This window comes from Athene cunicularia (genome assembly GCF_003259725.1).
Source record: "Athene cunicularia isolate RWA chromosome 2 unlocalized genomic scaffold, athCun1 chr2_part1, whole genome shotgun sequence".
NCBI classification, from domain to species: Eukaryota; Metazoa; Chordata; class Aves; order Strigiformes; family Strigidae; genus Athene; species Athene cunicularia.
This window is the reverse complement of record NW_020799095.1, coordinates 76947142-76972087: the sequence shown is the minus strand read 5'-3', so window position 1 is coordinate 76972087 and position 24946 is coordinate 76947142. Positions and strand designations below refer to the sequence as shown.

The 24946-nt window shown below is 37.7% G+C and overlaps 1 protein-coding gene across 3 annotated transcripts in view; it reads right to left on the bottom strand.

The window, feature by feature from the left end:
- SEMA5A (semaphorin 5A) overlaps window positions 1–24946 on the bottom strand; it is a 341520-nt gene that overhangs the window by 116246 nt on the left and 200328 nt on the right. For all 3 annotated transcript variants that reach the window (XM_026842316.1, XM_026842312.1, XM_026842315.1), the window contains exons 9-11: window positions 17830–18115; window positions 13146–13281; window positions 9627–9831 (exon numbers count right to left, since the gene is read on the bottom strand). In XM_026842316.1, the coding sequence (XP_026698117.1) occupies window positions 9627–9831; window positions 13146–13281; window positions 17830–18115 (627 nt within the window). The remainder of the gene's footprint in view (window positions 1–9626; window positions 9832–13145; window positions 13282–17829; window positions 18116–24946) is intronic.

Below are 24946 nucleotides of genomic sequence, written 5' to 3'. Positions count from 1 at the left end.
AATAGCCACAGCATATAATATATATAATCATATTACATTGTATTCTTTATATAATAGTCTAGGAGTTGGGACATCTGGTAATAGCCAGAAAACCTCACACATCTTGTTAGTTAAAAATCAGCTCTTATCTCCTAGGCAAGTGTTGGTTGTGGTCATGCCTGTTACTCCTGAAGGTATCCAGTTGTAGAGTCAAATCTCCATGATTCACAGGATAAGAAATAAAAATAAAAATAAATAAAAACCAGAAGATTGAATCTGTAGACAACTGAGTCTCTGCTCTGTATATTATGACTGTTACCCAGTGACTTGATACAGTAAAATCCATATGGAACCTCATTATCTTTTTGTGAATCTGTCCACAGGTTACAGGACTCTTCACACAAAGGCCACAGTATTTGGAATAACACATTTTCACATTTTGATGACTCTTACAAGTCACAGAACAAAGTAAATAAGGCATCTCTTTACTAAGAAATTCTTTAGCTTATGAAGATTTGCCCTGTCCTATGACCAGAGCTGGGTAAACACAAGGGAAGAAAAATCCACAAACACTACTGGGGAAAACCCCCACTGACTACTAGTGGCACTGCTTATATTTGCTCACTTGTAAACATTTCAATTTATTGAGGTTTACAGGGAAAAGGCTGCACAATGAAGAAGCTCATAAAAGCTAACAAAACCAGGAGTTCAACAGAATACCCCATTTAACAGTTGCTTCAATGACAGCTCACACTGAGCATTGTCCAAATAATATCATGTTTGTGACCCAACTTTTTTTTTTTTTTTTCCCCTAGGGTCAAAGATGAGTATCATGTAGGGTTTAGACTTTTTTTTTTTTTTCTTTTTTTTTTTTTTCCTCCCCATGATTTAACTATTCTAATTTCTTCTTTGGTTGGCAGAGGTTCATTCAGTCACTCATGCATGTCCACCCTAAATGAAAGGCTTTTTAAAAGTAAAAGGCCTTGCAGAACATTATAAAGATGTTCACAATGCTCAGCAACATGCCAAGTTACCTAACCCTTTCTGAAAAGTTCTGATCCAGCCAAGTCCTTTGAAAGGGAAGGCTTCCTCCCCACTTTTCTCAGAAAGAATCCTGAACACTAACTGGGTACTCACGCAAGAGTTACACAGATGTCTTCAGGTCAAACTTTGCCCCAAGACAAGACTAATTCCAATAGCTGTTTTCAAAACTAGGGCCAAGCCTGTTGACTGGCACTGCACACTACCAGGTACAAACCAAGAGATTTATATAGGTTTAGATGCTATTAGATAACTTAGCTTTGAAGACAGCAAGACACTTCCTTTTTCATTCACAGCTTCACACTCTGTGCATTAGAATTATCTAATAATGAATGTAGGGGTTATCAAGTCTAGTTTCCCTGCCAGGAAGAAGAGGTGATAGTCCCAGAAAAAAGCAGAAAGGAAGAAGTGAAGTCTATTTGGCCATTCTAAGTCTATAAGGTAGTCAAACACTATTTGAAAGCTCAGTGTCACTGTGATAAAGAGGAGCTGGTCTCTAACATAAGGTTGAAACTTTGTCTCCAGCTCTTCACAGTCTTTCCCTCCCTGGCCCCGGCATTAGTCTCGCTCCCATGCAAGCAGAGCCAGCTATTCTTCAGCCAGTAGCTGGTTCTTGCAGAAATTCTGACTTCCAGCGGTGGCACAGAAGTGCACACACCATATGTTCTTTGGACATTTATTTATGGCTTTTATCTGATAGAGCTGGGCAATTATAAAGACATAATTATAATTTGTGAACAGAAAAAAGGGCTTCTCCTACTTAAATTTTTTCCCAGGAGAGAGCAGAACACAAATGCCATCTACTTGCAGCAGGCAATTCATGAACATGCTGCCTAAAATGCGAACAAACTATATGAGCAAATATCAGCAACAAACTAATCAAAATCATGACCTATTTATGGGTTGATTATAATAACAAAAAATTACTACAAATAAGTGGTGAGTAATTTGTTAACCAAATAAAGGGCTATGATTCTCACATATAAATTGCTGTCAATGAATAATTTAACCAGCTCTAGTTAGAGCCATCTATTTATTAAGAAACCTCTTTAGCACTCTCCAACTGGAGCTGACAGAATGATTTATATCTACACACGGTGATAAAGCCAAGGGAAATCAGTAATACTGGACATTTTAAATGCTGGGTTTGGTTCTCTTGAGCTCTATAGTATCATTTATAACTATGTAGCCTGGACGTTAGACGTGACCGTTCTCATTTGGTAACATTTTAAAGCCACTTTGCCCAGTACAGATGACACAATACACAAGACAGTAGCAAATCAACATTTCTGACTTTAAATAATATGGTAAAACAGCTACGGTTTACACTGTCCTTTGTTGTCTTTAAAGATATTCTACATGGAAAATAACATCAATATTCTAGCAGGAATATATAGCAAGCATTCTTAGTAACATTCACATAAATCCCAGAATGAACATTAGACTCTTGAAGACAAAGCCTTACAATCTTTTAAATGTTTTTTCAAACTTCACAGCAAAACTCTTCCTGGAAAGATTAATAATATAAACAAAGTATTCATTCAGCTAGGGTGAATGAAGTAGTGGTCATTGCAAAAGGAGCAGAGAATTAGGTTATTAATTTTACAGTTTACTGCTTGATTTTTTTTTTTAAGCAAATATTCAAGATCATCATATTGCTGTTAGGATTGGTGTCTTCTACCATGTAGCAGTTTTAGACAGCAGAGTAACTGATGATTGTCCTTGCTTCAAGCCTCTTACAATGACATTGCATAAGGTCAGAAGGATAAGAAGTTGCAGGGAATTAGTTTTAAAACCATTGCAAGGGTGCTTTACAACTGTGTAAAAGGACACTAAACCTTTGTCAAGGAAAGGCACAAGAAACAAAGCAATTCTGTTTTCTGTTACAACGGAAGAGAAATAGTTTTAAAAGGTAGACAACTGCCTGCCACAGTGTACATGTCCCATAATCCATCTGCACTCTTGATTTATCTTTTTCTGTTTTTGAACTAGACAGTATTAATACATACAAAGTATTAATACATACAAATAGACTACCTATCACTTTCACACATGTCTTGTGACTCAAATTACAACCTCTTTGATCTTTATTATTGCATTTTTATTGTAATTTCTAGACTGAAGAGGTGCTTCTCAAACTAAGAGGAAAAGTCTAGCTCCTTTCTACAAAAATTATCTACAGTTTACTTCCAATAACCTCAACACACTTGATATAATACAGTCAGACATAGAAATAAATTGGAAAAAATGCATTTAATTTAGGCTTTGTTGCTCTCTTCACCATGTATGAAATGCATATAAGCATATATTTTTACTTACAATTTTAAGGTCGGTAACTTAACATGTACTACATATATTAGGACACCATGCATACCAAACTGTTAAAGCTGCACAGTTTGATCAGAAGCTGTAGTCTGCCAGGAAAATTACAATATTTCATCTGAGATTTCTTACCAAAAACATATACACAGCTTTTTTTTTAAGACCTTTGGTTGTTCCCTAGCAAAAAGTGTGGCATAGTGATTACAAAAACAAAAGGAAAAAGAACTGTAAGAAAAATCACAGTGGGATCAATTTGTGCACACTTTGCATCAATTTAATCCCATCTAGTATGACAAACGGAAGAAATACAAACTGTTTTGATAGCATTTCCAAACTGAGTTTCATGCATACTTCCAAATCTGTTCATGAGGTTGAGTAGTTTCTGAACAATCTACAGCATTGAGGCTTCATGAGAAAAATGTTACATTTGTGATTTACTACCTGTTATAACCTTTCTAAAGGCAAATGTATGAAAAATCAGTCTGCATTTTCAAAAAATATCTTTTGAAATTTCTTTTTGAAACCTCTTCAATTGTTTCATTAGAATTATTTTTATCATTAGTCTCTGCATTGCTAGAGAATAATGATAATTCCTCCCTTTTAAAATGGAGGAAAACCACTTTCCAGAACTTTTTGGAAAGGGAAGTTCAAAATGTGTTGCAATATTCTCCAGTCACCTTTAAGCCTCAGATAGAACCTGGCTTTATGGCATAAAAATTTCAGGTTCAGTTCAGTGAACAACCCACCCAGAGACATGAAATGTAGCCAAAAATAAATCTTTCTTCAGGTTTCATACTCTATTTTCAAGTGAGCCATACCCCAGCTTCATCAATACTAAACTATAAAATCCAGTCAATAACCAGGATCCACCACTGGGCACATACCATTTCTACTCAGGATACTGAGGAAGAAAACTCTGTCCACAGAGGGGACATATGCTATCCAGTGGGACTGAAGAACAGAGAAAACATGAGATTTTTTCCAAGTAATTTTTAAAATATGGCCTTCAAGTTTCTCTTCAGACACTGCAAATATTAGCTTTTCTGAACTCTCAAGAAACAGCAACCAGAAACTGTTTTCAGAATACTCTCAAACTAGACAAAATACCAAATAATTTTCTCATTCAGTCTAATGAATCAATACATTTTGCAACACTCCTCTAAATAAAGGCTACTTCCTCTTGCAGCATCCTGTTTTCTGAAAAAAACACTTTGAAAACTTTTTCAAGTTGAAAAAGTTGAAAAACTTTTGATACTGCCAAAGTTTTTAACCATGGAACACCTGGGCATTTAAAATTAAAGGGAGAAATAAAAGGGTGGAAAAAAAAAAAAAAGGTGGGGGGAAGGAAAAAAGGGAGGGAAACAAAACTATGGCACATATAGCACCATTTTGCTTGGATTTTCTTCCAATGAAACAGTCTTTTAAACTCATAAAGTTGTCAGAATACTGGGTTGTTCTCTAGCTTGCTCCATATGTAACATTATTATAGGTGATTTTTAGTTCATAACTTCTGTGAATTCTTTCCATGACTTCCCTTTCTGAATCAGTGAAAATTTTTTTAGGGATCTCTGCCTGCATAAAGCCAGCAGCACTGCTGTAGCTCTAAGCAACGCAAAATGTACAGGCATTGATATATCCTTCATTCTGTGTTAGAAGTGAAAGATTAAGATGTGTTTCCAAAGTACTAGAATATATTTTTGATATGAGTAGTAGCTGTTAAATCCCAGCACATTGGAATTTTCTACCAGAATGATGACTTGGTAAAGGTTTAGGAAATGAAGACTGTTGACACAGCATATTAATGCATTTGTTTGCTTACTCCTAGTCTCTCCTCAAGTAATATCATATCTATTTAAGGTTTAACAAAATTAGATTACACTTTTATACTGTCAGGGTTATTCTCCTCTGTAATATTTGTATTCTAATAACAGGGTGGATAGGTAAGTGAATGTGAGGGGAGGAAGAGAGAATTCTCTCTTAACTACTGCCCATCTGCTTCAAAGAATGGGATTTTTGCTTTAACAAAGACAGCAGAACATTCATTTGTATTCGATCCAATCCATATGCCTACCTTTCCACTGAATCAGCTTTGTGCATTTTAAAAGACAATTTTTGAAAGAATGTTTTAATGAATTATAACTCAAAAGTCATGCAGAGCACAACTCACACACCATGGGTTGGATGCATCCCGCTTTACACCACTAGGTGTACATTGCTTACTGCCTGTACTTACATTAGAGTTGAATGCACTTTCCTTTCGGCAGCAGAAAGTACAATGACTTCTATTATCACGGGGTTGAGTGAAAATGTAATTTAACCCAGCCAGTTTGCACATTGTACTGGCATATAAATGACAATTTAGGTTGGGAGGGACATCAGGAGGTCTCAAGTCCAACCTTGGGCTCAAAGTACAGACTGGGTTGCTGTCTGGTCTAGAAAACCTCCAAGGATGGGAGACTGCACAACCTCTCTGTGAAATCCGATCCACTGCTTGACTGTTCTTGGAGTGAAAAAGCTTTTCTTTATATCCAGTCTGAAATGCTCTGACTATTGTCTCTTGTCTTCCCACCACGCACCACCGTGAAGAGCCTGGCTCTGTTCTTCATGTAAATTCTCATAGGTATTTGCAGGCTGTTACTAGGCCTGCCATGGACCCTTCTCTCCTCTAGGATGAACAAGTCCATCTCCCCCAACTTCTCCTCCTAGAGCATGGTGCTCCAGCTTCCAACAGAAGGTGGCCCTCCGCTGAATTTGCTCCAGTTTTTCAATGTCCTTGTACTGAGGGGAGGACAAAATTGGATGTGGTCTAAAGCATGTTGAGTATATGGGGATAAGCTCTTCTGATCTACTTCTCTAAGCTCTTCTAAGATACTTTTAAGATCTTCAGATCTACTGGCTACGTTCCTGTTAATACAGCCCAAGACACTGTTGGCCTTCTTTACAGTGAGGGTGTGCTCTTCGCTCAACTTCAGCTTGCTGTCTACCAAAGTCCCCAAGTCCTTTCAGCAGAGCTGTTTCCTAGAGAGTCAGTCCTCAGCCTCAATCATTGCACAGAGTTATTCTTTCCCACATTTGGGACTTCATATTTACACCTGTTGGATTTCATGAGGTTCTTGCTAGCTCATCTTTCCAGCATGTCTAGGTCCTTTGGATGGCAGCACTGTACTCCAGTGTAACTACTGGTACCCCAGTCTGGTGTCATCTGCCCGCTTGATAGAGTGTACTCTTGTTGCCTCCTCCAGGTCACTGACTAAAATGTTAAACAGGATAGTACTCAGTTTCTTACCACTTGTATACACCCCATTAACAACTACCCTCTGAGCCTGACATCCAAGCAGGTTTTATAAATCCAGTTGTTCATCCATACAGATCATATATCCTAATTTGGATTTATAAATATTGTGGGAAACAGTACCAAAAGTCTTGATGAAGTTGAGGTATTAGTCTCTCCTCATGCACAAATCCAGTCATTTTATTACAGAAAGTAATCAGGTTGGTCAGGTGTTGGGAACCCTTGGGAAATCCATGCTGAATGTTCAAATCACCTTCTCCATCACACGTCCACAGAAGTGTGCTCCAATGATGTGTGCTTCTTAATTTTCCCAGGGACTGAATGCAGACCAGCCTGTTGTTCTCCAGACCATCCCATTGGGGTTTTTTGAGGGTGGAGTATTGTGGCAAAAAATTATCTCCAAATTTAGTTTGTCACCACTTTTAATAATGCAAGCAAATTAAATTAGAAAAGATACAATAACGACAACCTCTCTCAGTCTGGTAGTAACTGTAACCCCGTTATTCCACCTCACCCAGACATACACATGCTTTATGGTGTTAGGAGCTTGAGGCAGATGACGTATGTGGGAGTAAGGCTGGACACTAGAGGAATTCAAAATTATTACATCTGTTCTGCTTCCAAAGTTGTTGTTTATATTTTCAGTTAAGGCTGCTGCCTTTTAGTTTCTGTTGTTTACAGAAGCAGTGGTGTTTCCTCAGTAATCTTTTATCACATGCAGCTTAGGATGCAAACTCAATGCTAACTGCTCCACAGGTTCTACACAAGGAACACAAAGAACTAAGATGCTGCATCATTACCAATATCATGAAATTAAAATTATGACCTGCACCCCAAAGAAGGTAAAAAAATGCCTTTGTTCTCAAATCATAAGTTTCTAAGTAAATGACACTGTAATTTGCTGTCTTGGGATTTTTAAACTACCTTTATGTGCTGTAGATATGGTATTTATGGTATTTATATAGAAACATGTGGTAATTTCAAAATCTAGCAGAAAGGTACTTTTTCTGAAAAGTAAATATTAATATTTCTTGGAAAATAAAGCTTCTTACTTACACTCAGTTGTGGGGGGAGTGGAGCAGAAACCACAAAATCCACTGCAATTCAGTGAAATAGAAGTGAAATGGAATTGGCTAGTTCAAGAAAATTTCAAGAATACAATAATGTTACCTGGGCTTTTTTATTATATGGTTTCTCACACTTATAAAACATACACTATCTGATTACATATAAGCACGTGCTAGAGTCAGACTAAAAATTCAGCTAAGGTAGTATCCTACTTCCGTGAACGACCAAAACCAGAGGTACAGAGAAGAATGAAAGTGGAAGGCAAGCATACATCATAAAAAAGTATAGGAACAGTATCTCACTACCAGCAAGAAAGATGTATGAAAAGAACCTAGAATCTTTACTGATCACAGTTTATTAATAAACTATGAAAAGTAAAGCTTTAGATCCTCACTTACTGAATCAAACATAAAAGGGAACACAGTAAGGGAAACTGAACACAATTAGAATTATGACAAAAGGCAACATTCTTGGTGCTGCCATTATAATGTAAATATCCCACAATGCAGTGATAGTGTCTTCACATAAAAACATTCAGTACATGTTTCTGTAAATCAGTTTCTGTCAGGAGACTTCTACAATACAAACAGCATTTAGTGTTGGCATGATTTCACTTCAAATGTTATTATTTACCAACCAGTGGGCTGTTTTGACTAGAATTAGACAAATACAAGCACATTTTTAACTTATTAAAAGCTTTTATATTACTGCCTATCTTTCAAGGAGCACAATGAGAAAGCTACAAGGATAATATGCAAAGAAATACTGTCTCACCCAAATGCGGCAAATTACTGTAAAACTTCTTTAGAGTCAAAGAAACAATCTGCTCTGAAAAATAGTATAATATTTTCAAGGGAAAATAAAATCATATATTGAATCACAATGCATATTTTTCTTGGGCTCTTGATAAATTATAAGTCATAGAATATACAACTGTCATTAGTAATCATAATTTTAGGAATTTAAGGATTGATCCGGTTTCTACTGTATCAATCACAATTTTGGAATGTACTTCATTGATTGCAAGATCAAATAAATAGGATTAGGACTTTTTTTTGCTCTGGTTGGTCAACAGATTCTTCCCCTAAATTTATTGTATTTGGTTCTTACTCACTGTGAGACTATGCACATTAATAAACCATTGATTTGATGATCTATTGCCTACTAATGTGCATAGGACTAAGTATTTGAGAACTACCCTAAATTTTATGCCATGAGGCTGTAAACATTTTATTCCAACCTAGTATTTCAATCTCATCTGGGGACATCCTTGTTCTGCAAAAAACATTTCCTGACACCCTCTCTATTTTTAAGATGCTTGAAATTTTGAAACAAGAAAGCAATATTTCAAACCAAGGCAATTTTATGTGGAGGATTATTTTTCTTTCCTTGCTAAACTCACATATAAATGGGAAATAATAAGGCAAAGTGTAAAACTGCATAATGAATGACTTAAAAATGAGATGAAAAGGAGGATAATAAAATATTTGTGAGAAAAAAAGTCAGGAATAGCAATAGCAGTAATTTCATTTGCCATTTGTAAAGTTACTTCTCAGAGGATCCTAAACTATCTTATCTTTGTGAGATTGTACTCAGAACTAAAGAAAAAGAATAAAAGGCAGAGAAACTTGCGAAGTCCTGTTTGTAGAATTTCCAACCCTTTGCTTCCTCAAGAGCACCATAGGCTTCATACCTTCAAAGCCAAATAGGAAACGAATACCATAATCTGAGTTCACAACGTAATATAAACAAAGGCATGGCAGACTGCTGAATTAATCAACTCAGAAAACATAGAATTAGTGTTGTCAAAGAGGCAAAGCTGTTGTTCAAGGTGCACTACACATATTTCATAACTGATTCACAGAACATTAAAACTCATAGACCTCAAACTTTTGCAGTTATCACAGCAATGCAGAGTTCATACCTGTGGCAAGGTAGATGATATGAAAAAGCATGTCCTTGCCCTGCACGACATCCACAACCACATGGGAAAATCGGCTGTTGTCTTCCATGAAGTAAGGAATTGGAATAACTGGCTGAACAACTTCATGCATCAAGAAGAATTTTTGAGCATCTTGAAGATTTCTCTCAGTCAGATTTACATACAAACCCTGGTCCATGGTGCCACACTGTAAACACAGAGAAGTAACATTACTATGTGCATCAACAATAAGAACAGATTTACTCTCTGATTTACAGCACAAGAAAATAAAAACTATATGTTGTAGTGACACTGTAGAATTCCACTTTCAGGTCTCATTTTGGTGCTTACCAGGCTGTCCACACAGTGACTGGGAAAGCTTCACTTTCCTGAGGCAGTTGTATAGAGGTTCCCTAACTCTGAACAATGAGAGGGCACCAGACTGACCACCACAAGTGGGCTATTGTAATACTTTGCTATATCCTATGTTCACACGGCAGGAAGGAGAAGGACTACCATCCAACAACCCACAGAATTTTCTGACTAGTTTTCTTTACAATTTACACAGACACAGTCCTAAAGATAATAGCTTTTCAAAAGAAATCCCATGTCCCACCTTAGCCCAAGTCTGACAGAAATCCCAGGTGACAGCACCACATAGAGTTTTAGCAGCTACTTCAGACCCTCTGTTCACTAGCCAAGAATGGACAACGCAGAACTCTAACTATAAAGTGTTATCCACAGCAAAGACATTTTTGCTTTGGAACTGATTGTATTTTATATCTGAAAACTACTCTTTCCTTACAGGAAAGCATTAACTAATTGCACATGCAAATTTCAATCACAAATAAACTAATTTTAGCATCTTTGTTTAAGTCTTCAACAGGACACAAAACAGAAAGCTGAATATGTAAACATACACATTTACTCATGCATAATTGCATCAGAGAAGTAAAGCAATACTTCACAACATTTATCAAATATGCTGGTGATGTGAAAGACATACCTAAATCATACTTTTTTTCTCTATTCTACGGTCACAAATTATGCCATGAATTACAGCATGAACAAAATAATACAGCATTCAAACATCTAACAGCTATTTTTTCATTACTGCCATGCTTTCAGTTTGAAATTAAGTGATCATTCAATATCCACAAATGTTAATAAAAACTCAAATAAATAATTTCATAATGAGAGATCATATGATGAGCAAAGACATTTAAGCAACTGGCAAGAAACAATTACTTGCTCTGTGAACACCCTGCATGACATGCCAGTGAAAAAAAATAAACCATGCCAAAGAAGAATTTCTCTGAATCTATCAAACAGGAAAGATTCCAACTGGAACACTCCTGGTACACTGAAATACACATGGTCCTTGGTCTTAGGATGGAAATTGTCCTGTGTAGAGAGAAAAGCAACAATCTCTGGGGAAAACCAGTGTTCCTCAAAACTGAGATTCCAATAGTATTCTAATCTGGAAAGTATTTAATCAATATAATCCAGCCTTGGAAATACAATGTCTGATGTAACTATCACTACATAGCAGCAGCCTGACTTCGAATCACATAGTTCTTTCTGTTATTCCTGAGTAGGTAAATACTGTGAGGATAAATCTACTGCTGAGACTACACAAATAGAACACCTGATATTTTATCTTAAGGACTCTACAAAAGAAATGTCCTTCCATCTGGGAAGGAAACCAGTGCCTCAGCCAATGAACATATTCCATCTATGTGAACTATGTACTGTAAAGCACCATCAAGTTATATAAAATGGTTACACCTAGCTCTAAGCATTAGACTAGCTTCTGGTATACACCACTGCTGCAGTTACAGAGCCAGAAATCTAACAGAAAGTTCAACAGAACTATAGAACCTGCAAAAGAACAGAAGTTCGACGTCACTAATGATACCTAGAGAGCAGTTAATGTCAATTGGCTTTAATACTGTGTGTGAAAGGCCACGTTACAGCTTATAACATTTGCACGGGCCTACAAAGCTGTTGCTCAATGAGATATGATACAACTGTTACCACTGTTGTGAACTGGATGAAATACCAGCCATATTAAAATCAGCCGGGCGATCCAAGCAAGAAATTTCTTCAACACCTTAGTCCTGGCTGGAATTAAGAGATGAGCACCAACAGTAGAGACTTAAATTGGTTTACACAGCCATCAGGCTGTCACCTTTGTTTGTATGTATCATTCTGTGTGGGTGCTCTCACAATAATTATTAACACATTAATACAAGATCTGTAGGGAGAGGTTAATAACTTCTATTGGACTTGCTCCCCTAGTCAGAAAGAAGAAAAGGTTTTTACATACAGGCCTTGCTTCAGGCTTTCTTCTTCAAAAATTTAGCCTCACTTAGATCCTCTTACTATCACTATTTTGACAATACAAATATTTCTACAATATGTAAAAAGCTATTTACAAATATAGCCCTCTTCTGCTATGTGGCTTACTTAAATGTGTCTTGTCACTTGGGGCTAATGCCAAATGTAGTATTTAGGAAAGGTAACATGGCTCTGGCCTGTAACTCAGAGCAAATTCAGTGCCTTATTTTCCTTCATTTGCATAAATCAGCAAGTAATTAAAATTACCTACAATCCCCAGTGGGTGATTCGGTTTCATGTTTGCAAAGATCTCATGACTCTTACAAGATAGGGAAGGCTGTTATAGGAGCAGCACTGAACTCATGAAACTGCATTGAGATTAAGGGAAGATGAAAGGTGGATAAAGGTGAATACACCTAAGTATCTTGATGAGAAGCTACTGTAGTTAATCACTAAAATAATGCTGTTTTCCTTTCCATTTCCCTTGCTAGAATCTCACTAAAATTGTCTTAGTAGGAGTGGTGACTATGAAGAAGAAGAAAACAATGCATATGTGCTTACCTGAAATACCCTTTTCTTTTTGTAGAAAGTTCCACTGAGTGACCCACCTTGGACTAATTAGTTTTACACTGTCAGCCAACTGCAGATTATTACACCCTCTGAGGCTGACAAGCTCAAATGAGGGGCACACTATGTCACAAATTCTTTTAATCGGAGTCTTAAGGGAATATGGACCACCTTGCATAGGAAAATATGCAAAATCCTGACCACTCCTCACTTACATCACCTCACCTTCTTTTTTCTGTCAGACCATGTTCCCTTTTCAGGGGAATGTAAAAGAGAATGGCAGTTTGATCATACTTCAGCCAGGAATTAATGTCACCTTGACAGGTAACTGTAGTGTTTCATTTTGACAGAAGATAGAAGTTAAGACTTTTTTTTCTTCTACCCTTCAAAGCACATCTGCTTTCCAACCCAAATTATTTTGTGGAAGGATAAAATAAACCGTGTTGAAATAAGGGGATCTCTTAAGCTTTTTTTTTTTTTTTTTTTTTTTTTGTGTGTGTGTGTGTGTGTGTGTGTGTTTATGTAAGTTTTTAAAGATGTTAAGCTATAACATACTACAAAACTGGACCTATTTACCGTAATACAGCACTTTGAAAATAACTCATATATCTGTACCTGAAAATTAGGGTTAGGATTGGGATATGGAAGCCAAGCTGAACGAGAGTTTTCCTGGTATTTGAAGGGTCCATTAAAGGCCTGAGTTATGGCACTCAGGTTGAAAACACAAACTGCTGAGGCTGCTATGCTGTTCCTGCAAAAGAAACACAAACATTAACCTAAGTAATAACATTAAGAAGTCCATTTGGTGAAAAATAAATCAAAATGACAATAACTCTCCAATCCTTCAGGTAATTAACAAAGCAGATATGATCAGCCAGAAGACGGTATCTCAAGATATTGATATATGATGTGCTGATTTAGGAACAGACATTGGTTTTAAAATTTTTGTCAGCCTTGCCAAGTAGCTGGTGTGGGAGAAACTCAGAATTTCCTACCTTCTGCTGCTGCTGTAATACCTCAAGGCTTTACTTCCACACATAATCACATGCATTAGGGACACACTTCTTCTCGTTACAAAGTTCAGGATGAGATTATTCTCAGGACTCATTAATGTTTTTTCTATACAACAAATGGCAGCATGACAGAGGTAAGGATTTTCAATGTATGGTACTATCTCTAGACCCTATGGAAACCCTGTATAAGACACCTCAACAAAAATCCTGTCTTCCAAGAGATGTTGTACAGCAATAAGAATGCAAGTTCCAGAAATCCATCAAGAGAAAACAACTTGGACTGCATTCTTTACAAGATATCCTGGTAGATGAATAAACAGAAATAAACAGCAGTCAGGCAAAACATACAATTTCCTGTTCTTGTCTTAAAAAATGTGATATACATGACAAAAAAGTAATTCTGCACAGTATAAAGAATATAATCCAGTGACTATGAGAGCCTGTAACATGGAAAACTACATTGTTCTTTTTCACACTTTGAGAAAAAAATGATAGATAATTTAGGTGGTAGTTGCACAAATTTCTATTGCAGGTAAAACTGCTGACAATTGATCCACACAGCATTCATTTTTTCTTTTTTCTTTTTTTTTAAACTCAGCCTGTAATTTACACAAGGCTTAAGAAAGCCTACTATAGAAACTCCAAGATGATGGAAAGAAAAAATAACCCCAGGGGATCAAATCTACCAACAACTTAAAAAAAAAGAGTTAGGATATATGGACTTAATAGCAGGACAAAAAGAGCAATTTGCTTTCTTATGCCTGTCACTCTTATTTCAAAGAAACCCCTAAACTTGAAGTCTCATGCTAACAATTTCTGCAGAATCAATTATCACTGAATTTGATACTTCCTTGCCTATATAAACTATTATTAAATACAGCTCACTAATATTATTAACCCTACTAATGTCTTCTTGAATTTCTTTAATTCCTTAAAGCACATTAGACTCATGCTTATAGATTTTCAGACAGTCTGAAAGAAACAAAATCAGTTTTGTTATGAAGCTGTGGCAATAGTGGACTTAATAGTCAACCACACATAAAGGGCGCAGGTTTTACTATGACTCAATCTTTATTGACAGAAATGCTTCAGTTTTTCCCAAAAGTAGATTAAAGTATATTCACAGTATATTAAAAAAAAAAAACCCATTAGGGTACAATAATATTATTGCAGTTCTGAAGATACTGAGACTGAAGAATGTTGAATGTGGTTCAGTAATATCTAATGGTGTTACACCAACAGAAAGGAATATGTTATTCCCCGTCATGGGAAATGCTGGTTCTTCTCCACTGTCAGGATGCAGGGCTGAAGGTGGATCATATGGGTTGTGTAAGTGTCTGTGAACAGGTGTTCAGCACGGGGAAGTAATCCTAAAGCTACAACATTTCAACAACATCCAAAACTTTAGTTTCAATATTTGACAGCAGGAACAAAAATAATTTAAGCGGAGTGTTGTGGTTTGAGCTCAGAGGGCAACTGAGCACCATGCAGCCACTCCCTCCTCCCCTTCCCCTCTAGTGCTGGGAAGGAGGGAATCAAAAGACCAGGAATTAGAGATAAGGACAAGGAGGGATGACCCCATCTTTTAAGGCACAGGAAAATGACAGGCTTGTTAGGGAAGGAAAAAAGAACATAATTTAATACAGACAGTAACAACAGCAACATGTAAGAGACAGAGTAGGCCTGTGAGAAGCATTGCCACATCTTGAAAACACCTGACCCCCACGCCTTCCTTCTTTCTGGGCTCATCTTTGCACTGCACCCAGTATCTCTACCTCCCTTCTCCCCCCTGTGCAGGGGACAGAAAATGGAGGGTGCAGTCAGACCTGCCACTTAGTTCACCTCAGGGACATGGAGGGTGGAGGCAAACTCCTGGCATTCCTCCCCTGTTCCAGCACAGCCCCCCTCTCACAGGAGACAGTCCTTCACAAACCAGCTCCAACATGCGTCACTCCCACAGGCGTAGGGGTCACCCTCACGTGTTGCAGTCCTCCCAGCACCAAACTACAAGAGCAGGGCCTTCTTCCCATGGGGTCCCTGTCTTCTTCAGGGTCAGTCACTTGTCCTGGCGTAGGGCCCCCCACAGCCTGAAAATCGGTATCTGCTCCACTGTAGACCCCCATGGGTGTCGGGGGGCAGCCCTGCCTTCTGACCACGGGATACAGGGGAGTTTCTGCTTCAGCACACCTCCATCCATTCTCCTCCTTTCTTGCACTGACCTCAGTGTTCGCCCGGATCTTCTCCTCCCAGCTTTGGCTCCCAACTCCCACAACTTCTCCCAGGTTCCTCTTCTTAAATATGTTACCACAGACGTGCAGTCACTGTTGCTAATTGGCTCAGCTTTGGTGAAAAGGTGGGTCCGACTTGGAGCTGGGAGAGCTTCTAGAAGCTTCTCACAGAGGCCCACCACTGTAATCCCCTCCCTTGCTACCAAAAAAACCCACCACTCACTCAAACCAGGACATGATGTTATCAAAAAAACCCCACCTTCAAAAAGTTGTAATTAATTCCTCTTTGAATAGTCCATCTCTGTTGGACAAGACAATGCTGAGCTGCTGAGGAAGAAGGAAGTAGCAGCAAGGTTCCAAATACTGTCAATGTTCATGTGGCAAAGATATTCTTATATTAGCAAGTTTGTTTTCAGAAGAGCCAGAGTGTGATGATGGCAGCCCTGATATCCTTACTTATCCTTAAAAACTGTGGAATTTGTAGCACAGAAAATTCTATTATTCATCAAACTGTCAGGACAGCCATTCTGAGAGAAGAGCATCATTCCCCATCCATGGGAAAAGCCCTGTGGACTTTCTGGAGCAGAATTACTCCAGTCAGGCTTTCTGTGGTAGGAGTGTGTCAAGGCTATTTTGACTTGTCATGAAAGATCATGTTGAACAGTGTATGGGCATGCCACCTGAGAAATACCTGCCTTCTATGATTTGAACTAGCTAGTAAGATAGACCAGTGAAATGAAAATTACTGATGAAAACAGCATCAAATTTTCTTATCCTCAGTAGTCCAAAGTCTCTACTATCCTCTTAAAAAAAAAGGTAGCATTTAGATTCACTACATTACTACATTGTGGGAACAGCATTAAGCTCATCATCTGATGGCACAAGTCAGGAATAGTCACAGCCTGGTGCAAGCAGCCCCTCACTAGTCATGCTCACAGACTGAGCTGCCAGCCCGGGGCGAGCCCGAGTCTGGAAGACACCTAGATGTATTAATAAAGGACCATATCAAAATCATGAAAACTAGCTTAAGCTCAAATTCATGCTCACTGTCTGAAATACTCAGGGATCATAACTTGTTGGCACTAATTTGTGACTGTTCCCACCTGGTTAAGGGATATTTATAGAAGGTAGGTATCCAGGTGTTTACAACAGTAGTAGGGGGCACTAATCTATGATTTAGGTGCCCAAATACCTTTTAAAATTCTAGACAACGCTAACTTACACAGCAAGACTCTGCAAGCAAGAGAATCAGAAACCAAAATCTGAAACTCTGTACTAATGGTCCAAACATTGGACTGCACAGCCATAACACAGCCATAACTCACTGAACAACATATGAACTCCAGTTATCATGTTTAAAGTAACAGAGGACATTTTGGAGATGAATGTCTCCTTTTCCTAAGAGCTGAGCAACTCTTGATATCAAGCTCAGAGTCTAGAGAGCTTTTATGTCCATCCAATATTTTAATATTTAACAGATTTTAATTTTTAAGACCAAACTGTATTTTAAATTTTAACTTGTTGATTTAAAAGGTTCAGTTAAAATTAGATTAAATTCTTGATTTGACCCTCAAACTCACATGAGTATACATTAGGACTAACTTAAAACACGTAAGAGCACCTCTTGTGCTCTTTTGGGTAAGGTGAGCTCCTCCTGACATGGTCGAATTACATCATGTCAAATTCATTATCATGTCACCTTACAATTATATTTATTTCATAAATACACAATGTATTTACATATTACAATGCTGTGCAAAATAAAAAATAATGTCTTTATAATAATGTATGAAAAAGATGACTGAATAGTCTCAAACTAAACTGTCTCCCTGCTGTAAGGATATATTAAGAATTCTTCCTTCTTTCATACGCCTTCAACAATTCATGTAAGAAGCATTTGGAACTGATACTTGTTCACAGGAGGACAGTGGATTGGGTCAAACAGTAGTTTGAATTTATGATATTTACTTGACATATGCAGAAGAGAGCATCTCAGAAGCTTGAGTTTTTACTGTCACAAATAGCAAGAAAATAAAGCATAACATGGAATTTACTTACACATTAGTGGTAAAAATCCCATAGATCAAGTCCAATTCTGGCAGGAAAAAAGTGCTCTGTAGTTCATTATAGTAAAATGGAATTTCTCCAGGGCGAGAGCAGTTCAGCCGAGCTTTCATGAAGGTAGTCCAGGTATCCTCCAGCACGAACTTGCCACCAATATCATTTTTGCAGACCCGAGCCGCACGAGAGAAGACTGTTTTCCCACAGTCATGCTCCACTGCATTCTCCCGGAAGAAGAAGTAGGTAAAGTTCCCAATGCCATAAGATGACACAAAATTTGGCTCTGAAAATAACAGAAGAAAATATTATTTACTGCCTTCTTGTGATATATGCACTCATACATGGAAGATGGATTTATCTTCAAGCACTAGATTTAGGAAAACATGCCTTTTATTATCTTTGAAGGGAATTGGCCCCATGACATCTGAACAGGCCAGCTCATGTCCAGCCCGGATTATGAGGTACATGAACGTGCCTAGACAGACCCTCTGCTCTGGGTGCCTATTGCACATGACTGCGCTGGGCAGCCCTGGCCCAGCTCACTGTATTCTACCATCAAAGCATAACTGAGTTTTAATTCCCCATATGGACACAATGTATTCTTACAGTGTAATTGCTTTATCTGTTGTGTTAACTCTCTTTCTGCTTTGTCACCATGCCATTATGCCAGATTAGCAGAAAAACGGATGGCAACCGAGTGTGACTAAGAATGTGCTCAGAGGCTGTAACAAAAATAAAAAGAACTCTACACAACAGCATTTGATGGTAAGATAACTGCATTTCAGCCCTATCTCACTTAAAGCTTTTGATGGTATCAGAGTATTTTTTCTTTTTTCTTTAAAAAAATTATTTAAAACTGATCAAAGAAACTGATGGTGATGCAGGAGAAATTAAAGAATATACCCCCAATAATCTAGAAAACAACAGATGGCAAAATTTCTTAAAAGAAAAAAAGAAAAAGTAGATACCAAAGACAATAAACATGAGGCCCATTTCCCATAAGGATTACTGAAACTGAGGGAGAGTCCATGACCTTAAAAGAGATTGACAACCTGATGAGTTCTTAAAGGAAAGACAAACTCATACACAGATTTGTAGAGAAGAGCCCCGCTTGTGTAAGGAACCATTACAGAACACTGGTGACCCTCAGAAACAAGCAAAATTTGTTTTCTTTCCAGAATTTTATTCTAAAGTGGGAAAACAAAGAAACTAACAAAATCATTTTGAAAACATCTAGTGCGAGGAAACACTCCAAAGAAATTTAATAGGTAAACATTTCTTGACAGTACTATTGTATTGAAAAAAGCTGCTGTAAGTGAATCTAAGCATTTTGCAGGAACATGTTAAACCTGTCAAAACTTTCGAGAGAAACTAGAATGACATACAAGCTGGCATTTCCATGTGGCAGTCCAAACTCTGCTAGACAACTCTTCTCCAAAGATGGCCCAGCTCCCATCTTATGTGGCCTCTTGTGCTGCTTCCCTCTCTATTTGCTGTGCTGAGAGTCTCCAGGGCAGGGGTTTTTGGCAGCAATGGTCATCAAGCTGCCTAGGATATTTGAATCTGAGCAGATATGATAGCGCTCTCACAACTCCCTGTAACTTTCACTATCATATTAAGCACTTTCTTTGCATTAGTCCATAACACGCCAGATTCTCCCCACACTCAGATCTGCACAGGTGTTTTTGCTGGAAGATAGCAACGAAACACTTTTGAGAACTTGTTGGTATCCTGAGTTCTCATAAGTTACATAGTGCCAGTGCATTTGTGTCTAAAAAAGAAAAAAGGCAAAATAAAGTAGTTTGACAGGACTTGTTATAACAATAAAGGTAACCTTGGATCAACAATATATGAGGAGCTAAACTATTAGTAATGTTTTTCCTATTAGAACCTCGTATTTGCATTCCATGTGTGTAAAATTGCAATAGGGATTTTGCTTTAAAGGCTTCAAAACCTTTTTACAGTTTATAGATTTGTAGAACTGATTCTTAGTTGCTCATGAGCTCTCACTCTTTAAATATAACATATAACACTGTTACAGATTTACAACCGAACATTGAAACTGGAGAAGGCTGGAAAAAAAAAAAAAAAACAACAAAAAAACAAACCAACCTTACTTTTTTAACATTGCTAATCTTTTTTTCTCCAAAAACGCACAGGTTTGCTGAATAGGTAACAGGGTAGAATGATATATAAGTTTTAATTACAAGTATTAATGGTAAAATGACAAAAATATGTGGCTAAAAGTCACAAAATTGGATACTATCACATTCTAGACAGATTAGACAGTTTTGGCAGGCATCAACTTGTATCCAGAGATACTTGTATGCAAAGTTTTTTCTTATTATAAAGTCCGATTATGTTTCATTCATTCTCAATACACTTCAATTTTTTCAGCTCTATGGAACAAACTTGTATTTTTTTCACTAAAGTGTACTAGAAATAAAATATTTTTAGGAATACCAGGCTAACTGAAAAAAAAAAAAAAAAAGAACCCACTGTCCCTCATTATTCAACTTCAGTTTATATCCATACCACATACAGCCATGATTTATATTAATCTGTAATGTACTTTCTTCCCTCACTATAGATAATATCCTTTCAGATTGTTCTTATACTCATGGAAGGAACTACTGTCTATGGAAAAAAGAAAAAACATTCACTAGTCTGAGTGTAACTTGGGCTACCTGTCCACCAATACTAAGCTAAGGTCTGTCTTACAGCAATATCGACTAAATATAGTCACTGAGAAAAACAATCCACCTGAACTAGAATGAAAAACTAAAATTTGTGTTTGACTTTTTGTAGCCTATAACCCTGCTTGCTCTTTGAAATGATCTCAAAAACATCTCAACTGATTTAAGAAGATTCTACATATTGTGCAAACACGCAATATCAATTTGATCCACCCACAAAATCAACCTGTACAACCATTAAACACGGAGTCCATGTCTTGCAATGAGGCCTGATGACGCTTCTTGCTGAAGGCCCACTGAAATAAAAATTCTCTACAGTGGCATAACAGGATCTCACTGCAGAGCCAAAACCACTACTAGGAGCACTCAAAGTGCATAGAATAATGAAGTACAAATAAAATTTTCACAAACTGTAAGAATAAAAAAATATTAAATGCATTCAGAATGTTTTTAGGGTTCTTGAAAAATTCATGTCAATCTTTCAAGAGACAATATTTTAAAGTTTCACTGGTAATCACAATACATGTATAAAGAAAAACTAGTATTCGTATTTTGCAGATTCAAAACTGAGAAACAATATGTACATCTGCAAACACCTATGCATATACTTTACTGATTAGGAACTGATGAAAATGTGACCTGCCATTGAAACTTTTGAAAACTGTTTTCATTAGCGTGAAATGTAATACTCTCAGAGCTACCTAGGGAAGTTCTGTGGATATGGAAGGATTATCATGTCAGACTTTATTTATTTCATTTTCTCTTTGGGAAAAGTGAACTGAATCTCATCAAAGGAAAAAGGAGATTCCCATCTAGGAAAAATTAGTTTATATGTTTCCAGATATTGTGCTGTGAACTGCTATTTGCTGACATGGAGGCCTTCCCATAAAAGTTTTTAATGCAACAAACGAAGTGACTGTATTGTTTCCTGCTGAATTTGCAAATATAATAGAAGGGCAAACCTTTCCCAGTTGTGAATTATTAGATCGCCACAACAAGTGCAAGGATGTGACAAGGATACAGCTAGCATGGAACAACATAAGAACGTCAACCTGCAATAACCACAAGTATTGTTTATGACCTTTATGGGTTTTTAAATATTCAATTTATAGATGCGTCAGGCTGACTACACTTTGCCAAATTAAGTGAAGCCAATGGAATCAGGAAAGCAAGAAAATGAGTTTGTCAACGTGCCATGACAAAGATCTCCAGCGAACACCATGAAGCAGTGCTACACATCTACAAGCCCATGCACTGAAAGCACTAGGTGGAGAGTTAGTGCTGCCTCTGGACAAACACTCTGTAGTGTGTTATTTCTGAAGTTTCCTTACTCAGCACAAATCCTGGGAATCTTTACAGCTTCCTTCATAAAGCGGCGCGACCGTCCTGCAGGGACATTTTGCCCTAGAGTCTTCTAAGTTATTGCAAAAAAGATAACTGAACTGTATGAAGTCAAGATAGTGTTTCAATCTGAAATAATCATCATATCATACAATCATAGAATGGTTTGGGTTGGAAGGGACCTTAAAGATCCTCTAGTTCCAACCCCCCTGCCATGGCAGGAACACCTTCCACTGGATCAGGTTGCTCAAAGCCCCGTCCAACCTGACCTTGAACACTTCCAGGGAGGGGGCAGCCACAGCTTCTCTGGGCAACCTGTTCCAGTGTCTCACCACCCTCACTGTGAAGAACTTCATCCTTATATCTAATCTAAATCTAACCTCTTTCAGTTTAAAACTGTTAACCCCTTGTCCCATCACTGCACTCCCTGATAAAAAGTCCCTCCCCATCTTTCCTGTAGCCCTTTAAAGTACTGGAAGGCCCCTATAAGGTCTCCCCAGAGCCTTCTCTTCTCTAGGCTAAACTACCTTAACTCTCTTGCCTGTCACCACAGGGAAGGTGCTCCAGAACCCAAGTCATCTTCATGGCCCTCCTCTGGACCTGCTTTAGCAGGTGCATGTCCTTCTTATGGTGAGGGCCCCAGAGCTGAACACAGTACTCTAATAATCTAATTGTTTTTCTAATGGTTGGAGACAAACCTATATTTTCTGGGAAGCATGGCCTCTGCTCTTAATGAAAAGTCACTTACTAGCAAGAGGCAATGAGTCCCTTTCGATCATTCTCCCTTTCCACCTGCCCAGGGAACTTGAAGACCAAAGACTGATATCAAGACTGACAGTGCTGACTGCTCCTGTAGGGACTGGCTGCAGCTCTGCCACGAAGCACAGGCCAAAGCTGCAGCTCAGAGAATGGCATTCCTGTAGCATGAAAGAAAGGGTGTGCTGCATGCCCTGGGAAGCAGTGTAAGGACAGATCAGGGCATTCAGGAGTGTAATGCTTACTGGGAATGGGATGGGGCACTCTGGAGGGCAGAAGGAGCCAAATGGTGCAGCCCCACCTGCACTGCCTCTTGCTAACAGTGCATAAAGCAAACTTCTCCCTGAGTCACACTCAGGTTTACAACTGGCAAAGCAGTAGCTGGAGTTGTCCAAAACAAGGCTGGGAAGTGATCCAGCAATTAAGCAATATGGATGACCAAGGCTGTTGTGCATAAGCTTACTTCCTGGACATTTTTTATTTAGTGGTGTAGATGTAGTCTAAGTGGGTAAAAGGATGAGAGGAACTGTACAAAAACTTCCTCTGGGAAAAGCAATGGGAAATGGGAGCCTGAGAGAGTTCTGTGAGAGCATCTGAAGGAGTCCTGGCCTCTTCTCACTTCCTGAGCTTTGGAGCAAGAAAGTTGGCTTGTGCTCTTTACTTTCTAAAACTCCACATCCTCTGAAGTAGAAAAATATGGCTTAATTTACCTAGTTAGTGGATGCTACTGCTTCCAGAGTGAACCAAATGACAGGGAATGATCTGTCTTTCTGGAGGTAACAGAAGAACCTTAAGGATTATAAGGTCCAAAGCCTACTCTGAGCAAGAAAGAGCTGTGATTTCCACTGACTGTCCCTGTGAGAAGTAACCACTCACATCTCAAATGTGATGCATTCAGAAACACAATCAAAAGTTAAATTAGCCCCCAAAACTGTGAAAATAAAGCTAAAATTAGAAGTCTGTCAGATCTAGACACAGATCAGATTATATATATATATACAAAATAAGATACACAAATAGATATATATGCACGTATAATATATTAAAAATGAGAAGCCTAAATACTGGTCTATTGCCAAACAACATCTGTCTGGAGCTTGTTCACTGACCTCACTAGATCGGTGAATCACACCCTCATACTGTTGGTCTCTAAAGACCTATTTCTTTCAAATATTTGTATTCAGCCAAATACTTAATGGCATTACATTCTGGGAAGATACCTTTTTCTGAATAAGGTTCAACTTCCAGTGAGAAATGCTCTCCAAAACAGAAGCTTAAAATAATGGAAAAAATTTAAGCTCCAAGTGTGCCAGTCTATTTTATTTTCTCTCACTTTACTGACATGTTTAATGCAGTCCATTTCCTATTTGCTTTTTGCCATCCCTATATATTCATTAAATACATTAATTTCATTTATCCCTCTGCAGCTGTTGGAAAACAGTATAGATCTTGCATTAGGCTGAACAAGGCATCACTGCTTAAGGACGAATCTTAACCATAGAATAAAATTTTCCTACAGTGTTAAACATCTTAGAAGTAATATATAATTTGTATTTATCATATTTCTATCCATCCTCAGGAGCTGAACTATAAAATGTTAAGTCCTGGTATAAAACTCATGGAAATCATTGTTTATTAATAAGTATTTTTCCTATGTATTTCATAATTGTCTAGGACACATGCTTAAAATGATAGTCTGTCATAGCATAGCTGATGACCAGTCTATTTGACTAGTATTTCTTCTGCAATGCCTCAGTTCTCCATGATTTCTTTTACATTCTTTTCATTTTGCTAAATTGAGGATTTTATGGGTATAGAAGAGCAAGGACTGCAGAATACACTAAAACTGTGTATGCCAGACATTTTTACCAGTCTTTTCTTATTTTGCTGATAGGTTTTATAATACAATTCAGTATAATCATAAAAGTGGATGCACTCATTAGATATTACATTTTACTGATGTACTCTAATAAATTCTGAAATGCCATTATTTCTTTCCTGAAAAATAGTTTTCAAATATGACATTACAAAATTCTTTGGTTTATTCTCTGTTGTTTATTTCAAATACATCTTCTTCATTTTCAAGGTAAAGTGTTCTTACATAGCATAATATTCTGCAATTTATTATATCATTTTGCTGATGTAAATTTGCCAGTGACTAACTTAGTGACAGAAACCATTCCCTGCTCTGATTAATACCTACTCAAGTCCTTGAGAGTCCCATCTTGAGTTCAGTAGATTTTGTGTCACCTACATTCACCGGATAGACACCTTGCATAGCACTATAGTGGGGAATGGGCAAGGATCAAAACCACAGAGGA